The sequence below is a fragment of the Marmota monax genome, unplaced genomic scaffold (assembly GCF_021218885.2).
Source record: "Marmota monax isolate L192 unplaced genomic scaffold, Marmota_monax_Labrador192_F-V1.1 WCK01_AAM20220418_F8-fsc00135, whole genome shotgun sequence".
Classification (NCBI taxonomy): domain Eukaryota; kingdom Metazoa; phylum Chordata; class Mammalia; order Rodentia; family Sciuridae; genus Marmota; species Marmota monax.
The window spans coordinates 1,012,455-1,032,500 of record NW_026694339.1 but is presented as its reverse complement, the minus strand read 5'-3'; the positions used below and the strand labels follow the sequence as shown (position 1 = coordinate 1,032,500).

The 20,046-nt window shown below is 37.3% G+C and overlaps 1 protein-coding gene and 1 long non-coding RNA gene across 3 annotated transcripts in view; one reads left to right on the top strand and one right to left on the bottom strand.

The window, feature by feature from the left end:
- The window catches only part of LOC131425058 (uncharacterized), a 47,797-nt gene extending 46,856 nt beyond the window's left edge, over positions 1-941 (bottom strand). Inside the window, exon 1 of the long non-coding RNA XR_009228903.1 lies at positions 787-941. This is a non-coding gene — a long non-coding RNA (uncharacterized LOC131425058). The remainder of the gene's footprint in view (positions 1-786) is intronic.
- Elp4 (elongator acetyltransferase complex subunit 4) overlaps positions 1-16,375 on the top strand; it is a 257,694-nt gene extending 241,319 nt beyond the window's left edge. For both annotated transcript variants that reach the window (XM_046467546.2, XM_058586495.1), the window contains one exon: positions 14,494-16,375. In XM_046467546.2, coding sequence (XP_046323502.1) covers positions 14,494-14,625 — 132 coding nt within the window. In that variant the 3' untranslated portion in view covers positions 14,626-16,375. The remainder of the gene's footprint in view (positions 1-14,493) is intronic.
- The last annotated feature ends 3,671 nt before the right edge of the window (positions 16,376-20,046 follow it).

Sequence of the window (20,046 nt, the reverse complement as noted above, 5' to 3'; positions counted from 1 at the left end):
AACTTGTTATTAAACTTTAGAAACCATTTAATGATTTTTTTCCCACAAGTCATTTTTCCTTTGCTTTGAAAGTCTCAAGAAATTGTAAGTGTATTTATATTATTGAGGGAATCATAAAGATGTACAGATACGTATATTTTATTTAACTTTTTCTCTTTAAAACTTAAGAGACTAGTCACTTCCTTTCACTATTTCATTTTGGACTGTAATATCAAATACTGAAAGGAACATTCCCGGAGCATACCTGCAGAACCCAGATGAAATGTCACTAGGGTTCCTCCTTGAACCAGAGTGGCCCTTCCAGCTACAGCAAAAACCTGAGACAAGATTTAGCCAATTCGGTTTTTCAGGTCGATTCTTCTACATTTTAAGGCTCTTTCAGACCTCCTTGTAAACAGATTTAGCTCAATAGTAAAGTTAAGTAGTTAGGGGGGCACAGAATCCTCCACGTGTAAAAGCAAATGAGTTTTTAAAGAATAGAAAATAATCTGTATGAGAAATTACTTCTAAATTATCCATGTGGAAATCAAACCTAGCTCTTGTTAACATTTCTATAGAAGCCTGCATTTTGACTAAACCAAACAAATAAACATCCCCCCTAAAAAAAATACCCTAAAAGTAGGCACCGTCATTTATCTATATACTCACAAATATTTTGTCGTTTTCTGTTTTTCATCAGTATATTTTTTCTTGCTTTATTTGCTTCATTTCCTTTAACTTTATGTTCCATTAATCATGTAGAGGCCTTCTATCTAAGACTGAATTGAATTGATGCTTATTTCTTACCTGTGAAGTCACTTCAGCAAAGAGTTACTCTTTGGAGTTATGTCCTCACCTCTAATCTACATCCCTCAGTTAGAGTGCTCAGCTTTGGCTGCCCCATCACTGCCCTAAGGCATGTGAAGAGAGGGCTCCGGCTTTGCCCAGTCTGTTCATGAGCTCCCTTTGAAACTGTTGAGGAGGGAAGTCTGTGAAGGGGGAGATGGATGTACTGGGTAACTGTGAAACCAGTGTAATTTGTAAATCTGCCATAACTTTTAAGAGAAAGTTGGGGCAGGCGTTTCCAGGGTTAGCATGCTTTCAGAAATCTTGGATAAATATGGAAATTTTCATTTCATTTCAGAGTGCTCTTATACCAATTTTTTGCTTTCTAAGTTTTACCAAGATTTTAGCAATTAATTAACATACAGACATAAAAGGTCATAAAATATTCATGATGACATTGTCATGTTATGTATTTTTATATATACATATATATATGCACACACACACATGCACACCCACAAAGTTACACACTTAATATCAATTTGGTTTTAAAAAGTTTAGAGCATATCAAATGCATACCACCTAGTAGAGTATCTGTCCATGAAGAATGAAAAAAATCTTTATTGTAATTGATCCTTTTCAATTCATTATGAAAGTTTTAACCCAATCAGTATAGAGAAAGCCACATTTTATTTTGTCAAACCAAAAACTTAATTCCTGTCTTTGCATAAAAGCTAACACGAACTGACAAAAATAATAGCATAACCCTCAGCATACATTAAACTGATGAAAGAAATTAGGAATGGCTTGGCAAAGATAAAACATAAAATTAATTTTTGTATTATTTTCTTTTCATTCAAATTCAAACCAGGTAGACTTTGTCAAATACCTATAGTAAAGAAGAACTTGTTCATGCATGCAGAACAAGATAAAATAAGATTAAAAGCACCAGGAAATCAGCCTGCTTCAAAAAACCATTAAAGTGTGCCTATCCCTCAAGCTTTACAAATGTGTTAATTGTCGTGTTTCAGTCATGTAAATATGTTTCAGCATAAAGTAACCAAGATCTCCTGTTATAGAAGTGCTCCTATCTGGGGGTGTGGGGGTAGGGAGGGACGAAAGAGGACTAAATAACACACTGTAATGAAACCTGCCTTTGGGCAGCACATGCTTTAGTTCTGAATGCCCAGAAATACTTCGCAGACGCTCTAGGCTGCCTAGCAATGGGGATTTTCTAATTCTGGCTAGCTTGACAAAGTAAATACAACTATTGAACATAAGGCAGCTCCTAATAAAAAGCAACAATTCCCCCTTGTAAACACCTACATTTGGACCCATTAAAAATTCTTTCTTCATACCCAGGAACTAGCAGACCCTTAAATGTGGGGGTCTCAAAGTAACTGGAGAGTAGTTGGGAGATTTAGTGCTGTCAGGATGTTTTACATTGCCATTTCCACTGAGCACTTCATACCCCATCTCAGAGCTTTGTAGAGTAATGTTCTGCATACACTGTAGGGCATTATGCAAAGAAACACATTGGCCATTATGCTCTCGGGACTCAGTCATGTACAGCCAAAAGGAAATCAACTCGTGTTCATATATATGTTATACAGTGTACAAAAACATATGGTTGCTACATTTCCCAGAGAAATGTTCATCAAAAATTGCCACTTGCGGAAGTTATTTAGTGGACTAACATTAATGTAATAACCCAAGCTATCTGGTAAATTATTTGATTTAAAAATTTCTTGCTTCCTGCTTTTTCACATTTTAGAATCATCTGTTCCATAAACTAAGTATCAGTCAAATCTCTGCCAGTACCTAATGAGATAGTGGGCCTATTACAGTTCTCAAACTCTTCAGGATTTGAGTCAACCTTGAAATATATGCACACATTTATCTGCTAACAGTTTACTAAGTAGGAAGTATCAGATAATAGTTAGGAACAAACATTGGTGTGAATTCTAATAGAAACAAAGATTGTTACTTTTTGCTACCTCCAGGGTATTTCCATATCATATGCTTTACAAGAAAAAGGAAAGAGGATAAAACGGAATTCTCATGTAATTAGTAGTTTAAATTTGTTTCTAAAGGATTTTTTTTTTCAAGCTCAACATTCAAATCTAAAAACACTGTATGTTCCTAAAATATCTTAGCATTCTTAAGGCACCTGGGGAGTAGTCCCCAGGATGCTGCTTCTAAAATGGTTCCTCACTTATCTCAAGTAGAAAAGGGACTTCCTGGGTGATGCAGGCTTGAAGATCCTATCAGAAAAACAATCCCCAAAGCTTTCCATCTTCTTTCCTTTACTATGATAGTAGCAGCAGGCTCTAGATTTCAAGCATCTTTCCATGTTGCCCTGCTGAAACTTCATTCAAATTCTATACACTCTGGAGCTTATCTGCTCCTGTCTGCACTGTGTGTTCCAGAGCCATACAAGCCTTGGGTTAAGCAGCAGTTAGAGACCAGAGAAAAGGCTACAGATTGAGAAGGCCTGCTATACATTTAAAGAAAGATGAATGGAAGGGAGTTGGCTAAAGAGATACAAGGAGCCCTGTTTAGGAAATGGTATACAATTAGAGAATCACAGGGATAGCAGTGTCCAGATATGACTTCTTCATCCCATTCCTTTATCCCAGAGGAAAAGCTGCAAGTTGGGGGGCACAAAGGAAAGGCATCTTTCACAGTGATTTTACTCTCCAATTTTAGATAACATTCAATAACATTCAAGTTGAATTAATCCAACTGTTACCTAAGTGATTTTTTTCACATCCTACTCATGTTGGAACACTAATGATAATAAAATGGAGAAAAGAATGAAGGAGAAACTCAAAGAAAAAAATAAAGAATATTGCCTTTAGTTTGCATAGAAAGTAAGAGCCATTTTAAGCAACATTCCCTAGGGACTCTCTAGTTTGTTCTCTATGGATGTATGAAATGAAGGAGGAGAAGAACCTGACTCACCAATATCTTAAATGTCTGAAAGTTCAAGAACAGTGAGACTGAAATGTGGTGTGTTCTTGTTTTTACATAGTTCAAAAGATTCCAATTTATGTTTTAAGAGATGTAAATTCTGCAAATCACTCACAGAAACTGTTAGTTTCTCCATCATGGACATTTCACACAAGGCTCAACCCCTCCACCGGATTCTTCATGGAGGACAGGCATGAGATTAAGAATCAACACTTGCCACAGGAGGAGGCTGTGAGGGAGAGAGGGTGGGGGACACACTAGATCATTAAGTTGTTAGGATATTTCTTCTGAATCAAAAGAACACAGGATCTAGAACAGTCAATATACAGAATTGGGAAATTCTGTCTTTAACAGCTATGCATGTTTATCAGTGGTGATTGTTTTCTGTAATTGAAAATGCCCATGCAAGGGCTAGGAATTGAGTTCAGTGATAGATTGCTTGCCTAACATGTTCCAGGCCCTAGATTTGATTCCCCAGCACCACAAAAAGAAAGAAAAACAAAATGCCCATGTAGGACTTGGTAAGGATATGGGCAAGATGGCCCTGGTGTTCACTGAAATAAGTTTCTATCACTTTCCTTGCTGTCCCTTTCCCTTAACAATTAAATCCAAGTCAATCACCAGTTTACAAACCCTACAAGATCTGACACCTGTCTACCAAGCCACACTTCTTAAAGTCTCTTCCTGCTTGTCAACTACTCCAGAAAAGCTGGCTATATTATTTTTTTTTCCTGTCCTTCAAATGTTCTAAGTTTATCCTGCCTCAGGTTTTCATAGCCTGAAACTTTTTTCTCCAGGTCTTGTAGGTCTCTTCTCAAATTTTAGGTCTCAGCTCAAATGTTCTCCTCAGAAATCCTCCACCTAGCATAGTACCCACAGCCAATATCATGTCACCATGTTTTATATCTTCAAAGCATCTCTCACTATCCAGATTGTCTTCTTCATTTGTGTGCTTTCCTACAGTTGTCACTCTCTTCTCGGGTCATGTAAATATTATGTGAGTTCTATGAAAGCAGAGACCTTGTTGTTCACTGGTTTGTCTCTCATGCTTAGAAAAGTTGGAGCACAGAGTATTAGGAGCATAGATATTGATGCCAGTTGACCCAGGTTCAATTCATTTGGATACACTGAAGTTGTGACACCACTCCTGCTCTTTTCCCATTGTTTTAAATTTTGTCACGTAGTCCACAGCTACCTGCAAGGGAAGTTTAGAAATGAAGTCTTTATTCATAATGGTCTTGTATTCAAAAGTTCTACTAGAAGGAAAAGGGAAAGTAGAGTGAGGAAGAATCCTACTGGCTAGATAGTGCAAAAATCATCTGTGATAGCAGTTTGTAGCACCTGATTCTGCTGTCTAGAAGAAAATTCCCTGTGTGTTCTTTGGGGGCTACACATTCATTGGTAGATCAGGTTTGAAGACCTAGGATTACTTTAGGAGTTGAATAATTATAGATTTGTGATCAGGCCTGTGGTTTCTTTGGCAATACAGTTTCCCTCAAGACTTCAAAAGGTTCCTGGGCTATTTGCTTCCCTTTAGTTCCACATACAAGCCAAAGAGCTTATCTAGGCATAGTTCTAGGACTCATTTACAGGAAACAGATACCACCACATTATTTTATACAGAAGGAAAATTTAAAACAGAAAATTTGTTGATTAGTGAAATAATTGGAAGCACTGGAGGATACTGCCACCAAAGTAACCTCAAGGGAAGTGGCTGCCTCTGCCTCATTCAGAGGAATCAGAAGCCCACAGATATGGCTGCTGACTGTAGACACACATCTCTGTGCCTGCCATCTGGGAGCTCGTAAGTCCTACAGCTGCCACTGCAATTGCTTCTTGACTCCCATGAAGCAAATAACACTTGCAGAAATACTGATCTGGCTTCAACTTCCACAACTGCCTCTCAACTCCCATCAAGTTGTTGACTAATCACTGGCATTCCAAATATCAGTGCCAAAAAAAGAATCGTCTCTTCAACAATGCCAGTTGCAGTAGTTAAAGCAGCAGGAAGACTGCTTCTGCTTCTCTTCCACCGTCTAGTCCTAGTACAGAGGCATCTAATGAGATAAACCTAATTCCCCTTTCCAACCCTCACATGTAAGAAGGCAGTTGGGGTTGGACACGGAGTGTCTATTCCCCTTGTCCACTACAACTCTTACATGTAAGGCCTGGGTCTTATTTTCTGCCCTCTCTATTCTACCCTTGCTCCTCTCTTTCATCATATGACTAGCCACCTTGAAGCCATCTAAAATAATATAGACTTGAGTGAGAAGAAAACACCCTTAACCCAACTTTGTTCTCTGGGCTGGCTCCCATTTCTGGTTAGCCTGTTAAGGAAGGTATTAAGCAAAGACTGAGGGGTACAGATATCTTCAGCAATAGTTGTCTGTCCCACTTAAACAGGTTCAGAAACATTTGGGTGTTTTCAGCCCTGTAAGACCTTAAATTACCAAACCTTTGTCAGTTAAGATTGTGAGTTGTAGGTAGACCACTTCTTTTGACAGAGCTGTAATTACTTCCGTCTCTTCTTACAAATTCTGTAATTCCATCCTGAGTTCACCTCTCTTTTATAAATACCTTTTAATAAAAGTGGCAGGAAGCAACAGACACACCAATATTCTGAATTTCTCCGATGTTTCATTTAGAGCCGCTGATTAGGAAGTGTAAGGTTTGCCTTCCAAGTCCTTACAGGCAGATCAAGCATCAACAGCTTTCCATTCTGCACCATCTGACCTCACTGCCCATCTTCCAACCACTAAGTCACCATGTATTTAAGTCATAGGACTTGAGTGTCCCATATATCAGTTACTAAATTCTGTATAAAGAGGATATAGGCAAGGCTGTTATTATGGAGAACCAAATATGTGTGGCTGAAGTAATAGGTATACCTCTCACATAAAGGCCCAACTGGGTGACCCAAGGCTCTTTGGGTGGCGGATGGCATCAGGAGCTCCTACACTCATTCTGTCGTTTTTCTCTGCCCTCCTTGGAACATACCTTCCATTTTATGGCCCAAGATGCTGCTTCAGTATCTACCTTCAAGTCCATATTTCAATAAGTGGGAAGAGGGAAATTAGATTTGTCCCTAACATTTGCAGAAACTAGAGCAAGAATGAAAATACTTAATTACACATAAGTATTTAACAAGTCATTAAATATGTTTATCTCCCTTCCTTTACAAATATACCTTCTGGAAAAGCCCAATTTAAACTTAGAATCAGGGTTTTACTCTGGAACATAGAAACATGATGAGAACTGACCTATAGTCTACCTCCTTTCTCTTTTCACTCTTGCCTCCTTCCTCCCCAAAGGACCACCCAAATATGCTTGTGGACACCCAGGATACATATGCAAACTCTCTCTATGTTCTCCTGTAACAACCATCACTTGGCTATTTCTTGGGACCCAGAGTTGACATACAGGTAACACAGTCCACCCTTGAGGGACTAACCTCAGAAAGAGAACTGTGCAGGCTCTGTACTTATTTGAACAGGGAAATCAGGCCCTGAGTACCCAGCATACATTCATTAAGAAAGGGTACTGGCCATAGGTGCACATTCCTTTAGATCTGTAATTCCTCATCCATGGGAAGGGAATGGCCAATGGAGGGGCAGATCATGGCCCTCTTGCTGAGGTCTAATAGCCATAGAAAGGAAAGAGTAAGTAGATGACATCCTCCTGCCTTTACAAAGATTACCTAACATTAAACAAAGCATGTTTGCTCCATGAAGTGACCAGAACTTAATTATTCAGCCTCATCTATTGGCAAGGGAAGCTAGGAAATGTGGCCTTTATTCTTGGAGTCCATGTCCCCACTAATATTCAAAGATTCTTTTACTCTCTGAAAAGGAGAATAGATAATGGGAGTAAACGAGCAATCTCTGCTACAGACACATGCCTTTTCACAAATCACACTTTTGTTTAGACAAGTGAGTTCTTCACAATCTGCTTTCAGAGGGGTGAAAGCAGATTTGGAGGGAAGACAATACTGTCAGTTATAATTGACGGTCAAAATAATTGCACACCTGAGCATTTTTCAATGGGGCAGCCAATATACAGTGTTCCAACTCTGAAATTTTGTCTAATTTTCAGATCAATCAGGAAAACCAAATGAATTTTCTTCAAAGAATATAGTATTATTATGGTATTCATTAAAATAATTTTAATCTTAAACCCTGAGAATTATTGGACCTTGAAAAAAAACTTAAACCAGACTCCTGAACATATTTAGCAGAATTTTTTCCAGAATTATTCAGCAACTACCAAATATACACTTGCTGATTAAAAAAAAAAAAAAAATTATCTGGCATTGTTTACTCTGGCCTACTCTTATGTGAAAATAACACAAAATTCACCAAAATTAGGCAAAAGCATCTTTCATGTTGCAAAATTTTAACCAAATGTGGAATAATTGCAATACAATATTACATAGTAATAATGTAATAATTATGGAGTAGCATAAGTGTAACAAGGTAAAAATATGACAATTATGTAATAGCACATAACATGGATATTTTTACAAGTGAAAACCGCACTCTGAAATCTTGTGAAAAAATAATAGCAATACTGTGATGACAGCTTTATCAAACCTGCTTCACCTGTCTCCTTCCTTCTATCTTCCTCCCTGTGTTCCTGGAAGGAAATCATCTTTCCATTGAGGAAAGGGAAATATTTCCCTCTGCATAGAGCAAGAAAGGCTCTCAACACATTGCTTTGGCTTCTGCCCTCTGGGCTCATGGGAGCATCAGGTGCACATTTCCTTGGTCAGAAACCAAGAATTGGAGCCCCATGCAGTCAACTGCAGTTCATCTACTGAATGAATGTTTCTGGTTACTGATCATTTTGCTATGGCCTTTCTCAAAACCATGACCTACTACAATCGTCTCCCAATATACCTCTACTCCTTCTTACATAATAAAATTAATTTGTCAAACATTTTTACACTCTTTAAAACATTTCCCATCCTCCCTTGCAGCCAGGGTTGGTTATAACTAAGTTCCAAACATGAGTAGAAGTGATGTGTCCAACTTCCAGGTCTTGCTTTCTTGGCCCATTCTTCTTCTCACCAGCTGAGAGCTAGCAAGAGCATCATGCAGAAGTCGAATTTCTTGTTGACATTGGCAGACCAGTCCTTCCAAATCAGAATTTATTACTTACTTATGGGCTATAAAGTGGGAGAGAATAAACTTCTGCTTTTTTAAAGCAATTTTTGGAAGGGGCAGAAGTGTCTCTGTATTAACTTAGTATACACTCTAATTCATTCCCTAACATTCAGAGTAGTTCATAACACAGAATATGGTTACAGAAATCAGTAAATCACCCTGCAGGTGAGGGCATCATGCAGCTGGAAGGCTGGGATGGAGTAGGATGGCATGTCTTTTGTTCATTTGTTTCCTCCACATTCTGTCAAGAGGGGGAATGCTTTTAAATATCAGGTGGAATAACTGCATCTTTTGACATTTCCTTTATTAGTTATTTTGTCAGCTATGAAAACATTTGGAAAAGATGCATTCTTTTAAGAAGATGGGTCCCATTAAAATAATTTAATGGGATCCCAAATAGCCTTCTTAATACAGCCATGCACATTTGCACTGGCTCAGAAGCCTGAGATCTGATATGCCTCTTCTCCCTTCCTGCCTTACTAAATGTTGGGGGGATTGTCCAGTTTCCTTTGTATTTCTTTACAGGGCTTCAGTTGAGGATAAGGTATACTATATACTCAGATGCCAGCTTACTCATTCAGACCTGGTGGCTAAATCCAATATTCTGTTGCTCATTTATAATTATGTATAGTTTATTGTATTTATAGATTCATTTCCTTGCCCTATTAAATTTGCTTATTTCTATCCTCTTGTGTATTTTGTATTTTTATGAGCCACCCCAGATCTTCTCTGGAGCAAGAAGAACTATAAATAAATTAGTGTAGTACTTGATAGTTCACAAAATATTTGTACATCACTAGTCTTGTGAGGGGACAATTATTCCCTTTGATAGATGGGAACACTGAGGCTTAGACAAGAAAATTGACTTGCCCAAGGACACACTGACAGTGAATGGCACAGGTACATATTAAACTGTCCCTCTCTACATCTGTTTCCAGTGCTCTTGCACCATAATGCTGCTTCTCTGTACCAGAGCGCCAAACAGGGAGGCAGAAGGACAGTGATTGTCTCTGTTAAGGGACCAACATAGAACCTATATAAAATGTGTACAAGTTTTCATTTAAATTATCTATGTTTTAAAGAAAAATGAAAATTATAAGTATTCTGAACTACTAATGCCTATTTCCATGATTCTGGGCAATACAACTTATCACGGAGCATCAAAAAGAATTTAAATGATTAAAACAAATCTCTACTCACCTGCTAAAGGTGAAAAGGTACTATATAGATTGTTTTTAGAAAATGAACAGTGCCTGGTGGTTTAATCTTGGCAAAATATGAAAAATATAAATTGATTAAACTTATTTTAATGGGTATTTACCTGCAATTTGTCTCAAATCCAGGTGTAATCTAGATTCATTATCTTGCCTCTTCTGTCTGGGAACTGTGAGTGCTGAGCACAGGTTTGGCAGGCTGGGAAGAAAAGAATTAGGGAGGGAACTATTGAGCCAGGAAATCCAATTCTGTGTGTCTATAGGATCAGTTTTGTTGCTGACTCAGAAGAAACAAAATGTACGATGGCTAAGCTCAGCAGAGACAGAGAGATAGGCAGGAATTTCAAAGTCCCATTCTCCTTGGTACCCTTTGGAGCCTCAGATCAAATCACTTTTGCTGCTCTTCCTTTGTAATGACTATGGACCTTCTAATGGCCCGTGAGTGGCTTTTGACAGGATCCCCCACTGCAACCTGCCAGAGTATTTGGTACCCATGCTGTTTCCCACCTTGCAGTTTTGAGAGAAAGGAATCTACTGATCCTGTGGGATCACTGTATATGAATCATCCAGGCCTGCAAGGAATCTTGGGAGTGACACTGCCTTACCCAGAACCCTTTGCCCACGGAGAAATTATTTTTGACAAGATACTGATGGAAAAAGTAGAAAGGCAGACAGGCAGCTATCCATCTCTCCTGCATCATCAATAGAGTCCTTTCTTCCCAGAATCTGAGAAAAGGAAAATCAAGTGGAAAAAAAAATTCAGCTCAGCATGCGATTTATTTTTGCATGGGCCCTTGCCTGAGGACCCCAGGTATAAAATGAGAATGATGAACATCTTGATTTGGTTTATAAGGATGAGAATAATATCATGCATGCATCCTAGTCATTTTTACTGTACTCCAATTTTTATTTAAACCATTATTCATTATAACCTCAACATCCAAAAGTTTATATACCCTGCAGCCTTGCAGTTGTCTCAGGAGGCCACCATGCTGTACAGAGTATCTTGCTGCATGTGTTTTTAGAAGACAGTTCTGTGGTACAGCAGCATCTGAATATTTACATGTCAAGTTTGTGTGTAAAGGCTTTGGAAGCCTCAAAGAAAAAATCCTTGACACACCTGGCAAGCCTGGAACCTGATCCTTCATTCTTCCTCCCTGCTTCACATCGCACTGACACGGTACACGGGGGAGGCCCAGAAACAAGGAAAACAAGACCCACTGCTTCAGAATTTAGACTGCAGGGTGACCACACTGAAGTAAGAGTCAACAAAAGCAAGCAAAATCACACGTAGATGCACATATTTCCAAGAGCTATTCTTGGGTTTTTCTACGGACATGAGCATATAACCAGATTTATGATGTAGTGTTCGCTTAGGAGCAGCTAATCATACCCACCCCCCAAAATCTTAGGCTCAGAAGTTGCACACGAATTCTATGTGACTTTTCTTCAAAGCCATTCAACCTGAAAGATTTCCAAGTGTGTCACATGTCACATTTAGCTACTTTTGCTATGAAGGGCTTTTCAGCCAACTGGCTCAAATTTGTTGCCTGGAAAAGCAGAGGAAGAGAAATGTTTAGCCAGTCAACTAGCAAATAGATGAGCTCCTGAAATAAATTTTATTTTGCTAGTCCTCAATAAACTGTACAAGGTTCTCCACTTAGATTATCAGAGCAGGATGACACTCCAATCAAATGCATCCTGTAATCTTACAGTTATATTAGCACTACTGTTAGGCAAATCCCCATTCAGCATGTCAGAATCCAGTTGATCACTAGACTGAGCTGAGATTTCGTCTCCTGAAGACTTTTATTGCTCCCCTTTCCCCACCATGATTTCTCCTTGTCTCAACTCTTCTTATCTATAACTTGGAGTGTTCACTAATGAGGGGTACCTGTGTGCTTCTTTTATTTGTATTGCTGGATTGTAATGAAAGGAGGCACATAGAAGATGCTCTGTTCACGTGTCCTTTTAGAATGCCCTGCAGATTCTAAATATTTGTCAACTCCACTTGATTTTCTAAAATGCTTAATCACCATCTGACATCATCTATGAGGTTCCAAGCATAAGTCAACACAGGCACAAGAGTGTGTGCGTATATCCATGTCTTTATGGTAATTTTTTAAGTTACCGATAACCTTCAAATCATGTATGTGTCTTAGTCATTTTTGCTGTATTCATTAGCAGTGACTGCAAGGTCTTAAGGAAACATTAGAACTCAGACATGTAATTAAAGATCTCTTTCCCTCCTTCTTTCTCACATGGACATTGATAGAACTACTAGTACAAAGATATATGTAACCTCAGGTTTTAGAGTTACAGTTCCTTTTAGATTCTTGACACATTCATGTTTTTATTTCTGCCTGAAATCTTTTCTGGAACAAAATAGAGCATAAAGAAATGAAAAAATTATCTACAACAAAGAAACAAGCATGTCTTATTTGAAATATGTTTGCGACGCACAAAAAAAAAAGACATTAATTACTTAATAAGCAATGGGCTGAGTGCTAAGGACACAAATGACTAGTCGTTGTTTGTGAATGTTAACTATATGAATGTGGCAGCTTTTCTTGACCTGCCTGACCTTTCTGACATCTCTGTTGGCTGTGCATCTGTATAATAGTGTCTTTCATCCTGAATATATTTGTTTTAAAAGGTAAGCCTAGTCAACGTGAAATCAAGGAAGAAATTTTCATAAGATATTTTAAATGTTTTAAAATATTTTGATCATTTGCACACAACTTGTGTTTATATGACAACAAACAAGCCTTTCAACAGAAAATAAACTAGCTGAGACATATGCTTGCAGATTGCAATATTTAGACACAAAAGATGGTTCTACCCTTTTCATCTTCCCCTCATCCCTCCCCCCCCCATATTGAAGGGAGTCTTCCAAATGAAGGGCTTCAGCTAAGTCAGTTCACCTCTAGAAGGGTCTGCTTGGTCATCAGTGGCGAGCCCCATCCTACCTTACCTTGGTCTCCCACACCCCTTTTGTGCCCCACACAATAGATACAGTCATCTTCTGTAACTGTAGGGGATTGATTCCAGGACTCCTGTGGATACCAAAATCTGGTGATGCTTAAGTCCCTTCTACAAAGTGGTACAGTATTTGCATACAATCTGCACCCATCTTCCTGTATACTTTAAGTCACCTCTAGATTACCTATAATACCTAATGCAATATAAATAGGTGTTATACTATATCAGTTACAGAATAATGACAGAAAAATGTCTGTTCATGTTCAGACCCACAATTTCAAAATATTTTCAAGCTGTAGTTTGTTGAATCCATGATTGTGGAATCCACTGTTTCTTCCTTTAAATTTGGATTTTTATTAAACAAATTACAGATTAGGAATGATGATAGGTAAAAGAATTTGATATTCTTTTCAAAACATAAAATATGAATATTTTTCCCTAGTTTCAGGAACTTCTATCATAAAGGTCAGTTAGAGGCCTTGCTTAAATCAACCTGTATCGACAGAAAAACAATTGGGATGGGGAGATAATTCAAAACAAAATTACACTTTTGAAAATATGGCCCAACACTGTACATTAAAAAAACTTACGAAAGCCTGTAATAGATGTTATAGTTGACCTACCTGAGCATATAAAAATTATTGGTCCTCTGATTGGTATCATTTTTTTCCTTATGTCACCACTTGTATGAAAATTTCAAGTTCCTAGAAAAAGTATTAGCCCTGAAATAGAATTATCAGGTCAACTTATAGACAAAGAAAAACAAACATTGTGGAAACTCATAATTCTTGAGAAGTTATATTTTATTTAAAAAGCATTTTAGAGTCAGGTATGGTGGCACATATCTAATCCCAGTGATTCAGGAGGCTGAGGCAGGAGGATCACAAGTTTGAGGCCAGTCTCAGCAACTTAGCAAGACCTTCTTTCAAAATGAAAATTTTAAAGGACTGGGGATGTAACTCAGTGGTAAAGAGCCCCTGGGTTCAATCCCCAGTACCACCCCTCACCAAAAAAAAAAAAAAAGGCAATTTAGAGTCTGATAAAAACAAGGCCTAAAGGGGAAGGGGGGAGGCCTGCTATTATTTAGGTGATATTTTTCAATGTGTGCATTTATGTAAAGAAAAATCTTAATGCATTTAGATTTGGAATCTGAAAATGTTTCACTAGGATTTTGGTCCAGTTTCTGCAATGGCTATAATTTATAAAAATCTAGTAAGAATAGGATGTGATTATATTGGGCTTCAGTCTGAAGAATTGTTTTAGCAGGAATTTTATATGCAAGACTAAATGCTGATCAACAGAGCATAATATTATATTCTGAAGTATGCTGGCAAAGGCAAAATTTAATTTTTTTTTTTTTGTTCTTTTTTTCCTTCTCCTGAAATCTTCTGCCATAGCGACTACATTTGCCTCCAGACTTGTCAGACACAGTGAGCCGCTCAAGCAAACAGGATCTGGCAGAATCCGCCAAGCTGCTGGGCCCAGGCTGTGGCATGATGGCCGGAGGCAAGAAGCACCTGGACTTCTAGGGATTCCTCCTTAGTCTTTGCATGCAGAATTATGTGACACTCTAATTATGATTGCTAATAGCTTATGTAAATATTTTTCTTAATGATTTGACCCTCCAGTCCTTAAAAAACACAGTGAAGATTTCAAAAGGGGGCCACCATTCTCCTTTTTTTAACCAACTATTTGTACAGACATAATACAATAGAAATACTTCTATTTTGGAATTTTGTTTTTGCTATGTTCAGAGAAAATAGATCATTTATTTTTAATAAATGGGGGGAAGGTCAAAAAAATCAAAATACAGTGGTCATTAGGGTACTTGTGCTAAGGCACTTAGAATCATGGGAAAGCACATGTTATAGCAGGCAGCATGTGAAACATGAAATTCAAGTTATATTCAAAAACATTTTGTCTTTACTTCTGAAAAAGTCACTTGCCCCCAAAAATGCTAAGGTTTTTTTTTTTTTTTTTGGTAAGAAAATTTTGTTTGCAAATCTATGAAATAAATTCACATTTATGTATCCTATTATAAAAATGATGAAGACAAAATAATATTTGGGGATTCAGACTCTGTTTAAGATACTTAGTGTGCCATAGTAGTTAATAAATATAAAGAACTTGAATGATAGAAAGAATAGAAAAAGAAGTTGATGGTCTTCTGTTTAATAATCCTAAACAATTGAAATCAGCACTATGAAATGGTGTCAACAGACATAATTCAGGATTGAAATTCAAACTGACAGCTATGGTAATTCTAGGACAGTGGGGGAAACACGTATTGAAGCTTGGTGAGAGATTTTTGCAGTCTAGGTCTGAGACAAAGGGGAAAATGAGATGAAAATTTCCATTGCATCACGTCAACCCTTTGTTAATTATGAACATTGGGTGAATATGTGAATTTTTAACTATAAAAACATGTCTTTTGGGAATATAGCACTTTGCACCAGTTTTCACATAAAACACAAGGTTTTTTTGAATCATAGTTGCACATTCTCAAAGCTAAATATCATAGATTAAAAGTTAAAATGTAACTTACATATTTAAGTAAAGCATCTCAATTTTTAAAAAGACATTTAACATTCCATTAGGAGAGACTGGATTTCCAAAATACATTTTCAATTATATTAGAATATTTTGAAGCAGTTATAACTAGCATTTTCAAACAGTTTGCTTTTAATATACTGCAAATTATACTTTATTTGCTCTTGACAACATTGTAGAAAACAAAGACTAGGTTTTTAAAACTGTCTAACCAATATGATGAATGTCAGTCACTTAAAAAAAAAAACCACTGTAGCATAAACACATACTGTATACAGCTTTTATTCAGAATTAGAATAATTGAATCAATGACAGTGATTTGCCAGGATGTCAAATCTCTCCATCATATCCTGTCACTACCAGTTTATTTTTTGTGATCAAAATCAAAAAGACAACTATTTTGTCACCCGCTATTTCATTAGTACTAAAAAATTGGGTTTATTCTTCTATTTTTTTTAGAATGTCTGGTTTATTTTTTTATCTCTTTTAATTCTAAAGACACAAATTCTTCCCCATTTTCTTTTCAAAATAAAGTTTCAGAATTGATCTGTCAGTTAAAATTAAAGGGCTTTTATATTAAGCAAGGGTGCTTTTAAGATTTAAAGCAACTTCAAAAAATCAATTTAGTCCATAGATAATAAATAATGTTATGCAGATATTCCACAAAAGCTTTGCTGTGTCCTTTGAATGCATCATGAACAAAGTGAATAAATTCAAATGAATATTTTAGTCAGTTATTATTTTAATAACGCTAACCTTTTTCTTACTGTGTTGTGATTCATTTTACACAAACACACAACAGAACAATTACATAGCATTTGACTCTGAAAAGGAAATATGAGGTCATCAGATATGTAAATCACTTGTCAAAATACTTAATAGGTCATTGATTTACCTCCCTGGTTACCATATCTAAAAAATTAATAGCCAATTACTAGTTAATATATGCTTTGCAAATAGGTATATAAGAATTAAATGTGCGTATTTGAACCCTTATTTTTAATATACAAGAAACTTTTCAAACTCAATAAAAGTCTATTTTGAATAATAAGAATACATGGGCTTTCCAAAAAATCAGGTCCAAGAGCTTTGATTTTCTGATTCACTGGAAAGGCTTTTAAAAATAAGCCACTAGAGAGAGATGTTTTTGTTTTTCTATGATAAAAGCCCACTCTAAAAATGTGTTTTCCTTCTTTCCTTAAACATTACTTTTTTCTTCACTACCCCAGTAACTTACTACATAAAAATATTGGTCTTGAAAAATTTGAATACCTTATAAAATAGATACTCTTAGGGATGTTTTTCAAATATGAACTTGACTCAAAGACATAAATACATAAGAATAATGCCAAATGTGGTATCTGAAATGTCCTTGAATCTTTTAAATGTTTCCAGTATATGAACTTCAAAACCCTGTATGGTGTTCATTTCTTACGCTAGATCTGCCTTTCTTTAACATGAGGTAAATATTTTGAATACTGCAGTCTGCTCAGGTACTGGGGTTCTAAGACCTTCTGAATTCTTTTTAGTAGCCACCAAACAATCCACTTTTCTCTTCTTCTCTTCCATTTATTCTTTATCTCCATCTCCAGGATCTTCAAATACTAACATTAAGCCAAATAAAAATACTTACAAAGGAAGGGTCTCTGCAATCAATTCCTTCTGTATCTTTTAATTTCAACAAATGAGACACATACATACACAAACAAAAAGGGAATGGGGAAACCCCATTTACGTGTTTCAGCCCACTATTATTGTCATTTCTGAGACATCGTGTTAGTGTTTTGCAAAGATTGTTACCATCAGTAGCATCGAAATTAAGTGATACTAACTCTAAGTAACTTTGAACTTTAAAACGGAGCAGTTTAGTCACCCAGGACCAAGGCAAAAAAAAAAAAAAAAAGATGAGAATAATATATATTTTGGGCTTGGTTAACCAAACATACAAAAAAATGGGGGAAGGGGGCTTTTCTTTTAAGGCCCAGAGCATAAAGAAATGAGCAGGAGCATATCAACACCATCCTAAGATGACATTGACATTCACAGAACAAAGCTAAATCTTAAAATGATACAGAGAAGATAATCTTAGGAAACCTAGTTATGATAAAAAGTAGGAAGAAATGTTATGTGAGCCATATCAAAAAGCTAGCAGCTTATTAATTAAGAGTTAAGAGGCACAACTTTGGGAGGAAAAAATACACTTGGAAATTTATTACAGTAAAAAGCACATTTCATCTGGAGATATTCAGCTCTAATTCTGTTCACCTGGTTTCCCTAAATCAAATTTGGAGAAAATTTATGGGTGTAGGTACTATTTTTACTGAGGACATCACAAATACACAGTCATTCTGGAAAATGGTATCAAGACATCCCTGCAGGTTTTCCATTGACAAATATATAAATATACATATCATTAAATAAATAAACAAAAATAAATTATTACAACAAATAAAAGGCCAACTCCCGGCACTGCAACCAGAGAGTGTCTTCAACCCTGTCCCTGAGAGCGCCTGGAGCTCCATTCAGAAGGAGAACTCATCTCCCTAGGGTGTGGGCAGAAGGCGAGGCAGCCGTTCCCATCCTGCTGGACCAGAGGGCTTCCGCAGCTGAACAGCCGCTTCTTCAGACTAAACCAGGCTGCGCCACTGTGCCCTGGCAATCCTGAACCTCAGAGGACATGTATACGTGCCCATGCGCACACATACAGACCCTCAGCTCCCATCACTCCCCTTATCCCGTCCCAGCATGCCACACCCAGTTCTCCAAAGTCCATGTTCTCTACATAACAGAGCCATCGGCCAGCACCAACTGCCTGACCCTGGCCCAAATCATGGCTAGTTGGAAACAGTCCCTTCTTGCAGAGAAGATGTAAGCCAACCAACAGCTGCTGCAACACGCAATCATATAACCCTTCTCTGACAGTTCCCTTAGCACACATCCCTCAGGGAATAGAGACTGCAAAATGTCAGGAGGTAGAAATGTCTGCTCTGGCTATAGTACCAACAGTGCAGAAGTGCCAGCATGCAGTGCAGCCTCACACTGAGTAAAACTACATGCACACATACAAAAACTGCAATCAAGTTAGGAAGGTGTCTCTAAATGTGAAGCAACTCTGGAGGAATAAAGTTATTCATCTATAGCATGCCAGACAGATGAATCTTAATTATCTGTTCACAAACAATTCTTTAGCTAGAAAACAGTAGATGTTGAACTAGAAGGTTATGTTTAAATCCTCCAAATAATTTCTATATTTTTGAACATTTGCCTTTGGGGATTAAAAAAAAAAAAAAAAAAGAGTGCAGTTCAGAGGAATCCTGGCTCTTTTTCCCCAGAGGTTTTTGCATGTGCGAGCATTTTAATCCAAACTACCAGAACCCCCAGTCTTTTTACTGAAGCTTGCAGAAGAAAACTTATCTATATTGATTTATATGTTGCCTAGAACAGAAAGAAATAACAGTCTCAGACAGGCCTTTTTTACCCAACAAAGGCTTATTTTTTTTCCATCCTTTGCTTGGGCTCAAGCACTCCTGCCCTGCGTGCCGCCACTTTAAACATGATCAGATCTGTGCTTCATTGCAAATAACAACTGACCAACAATGGGCCCTGCTTCATAGATTTGGGAATGTTTGGCTTAAGCTGCCAATGACTGAAGGCCTTTAACTCCCACCGGCCAGTCACAGTCCGCTTTGTTGTCGTCTGTTGATGTGTCTGTGCTCATTATTCCTTGACATGCAACATCCCCCCCTCCACCCTCCAACCATCCACTACCGCACAGAAAGCAAGATTCAAATGGGAACAGCTGTAGTGGTTCAATGGGAAATGATGCCTCTTGTGCAAAGGGGAGGGAGACAGAAAAGAGAGAGGCCCTATCTGAGAAAGGCAACAGCTTTCAGAGAGTCTTGTTTAAGAAATCTACTTTTGAATATACTTCAGTGAAATCATTGTTGAAACAGGCTGACAATAGAAATCTGCCCAGATTGAAAATGCCAGCCCTAATTCAAAACACAATTCCTAGTTGGTAGCTTCCTGCATTTTAAAGTTATTTTTAGACTTTGAAAGTTTTTGAATTAAATATCTAACTGGGAAGTATTACCATTTCATATATATGTTGTGGGTGAACATGGGCACAGATCTACACATAGTTTTAATTGGAATGTTTTTTCTAACACATTTCTGATTGATGCTATCTGTGAGAATTATTTCTTCAAGGATCATCAGGATGTAAAAATAGGGTATGTACGAAAGTAACCGTTGGTATTAGAATGTTAATCTAACATGGAAACAAAATTTGTAACACCACACTATAAGGTTAAAAAGAAAATAGTATAATAAAGGAAATACAAAGGCTTTGGCATGGTTTTTACAATCAACAATGGTTAATTTTGATATGTAGTTGTGAA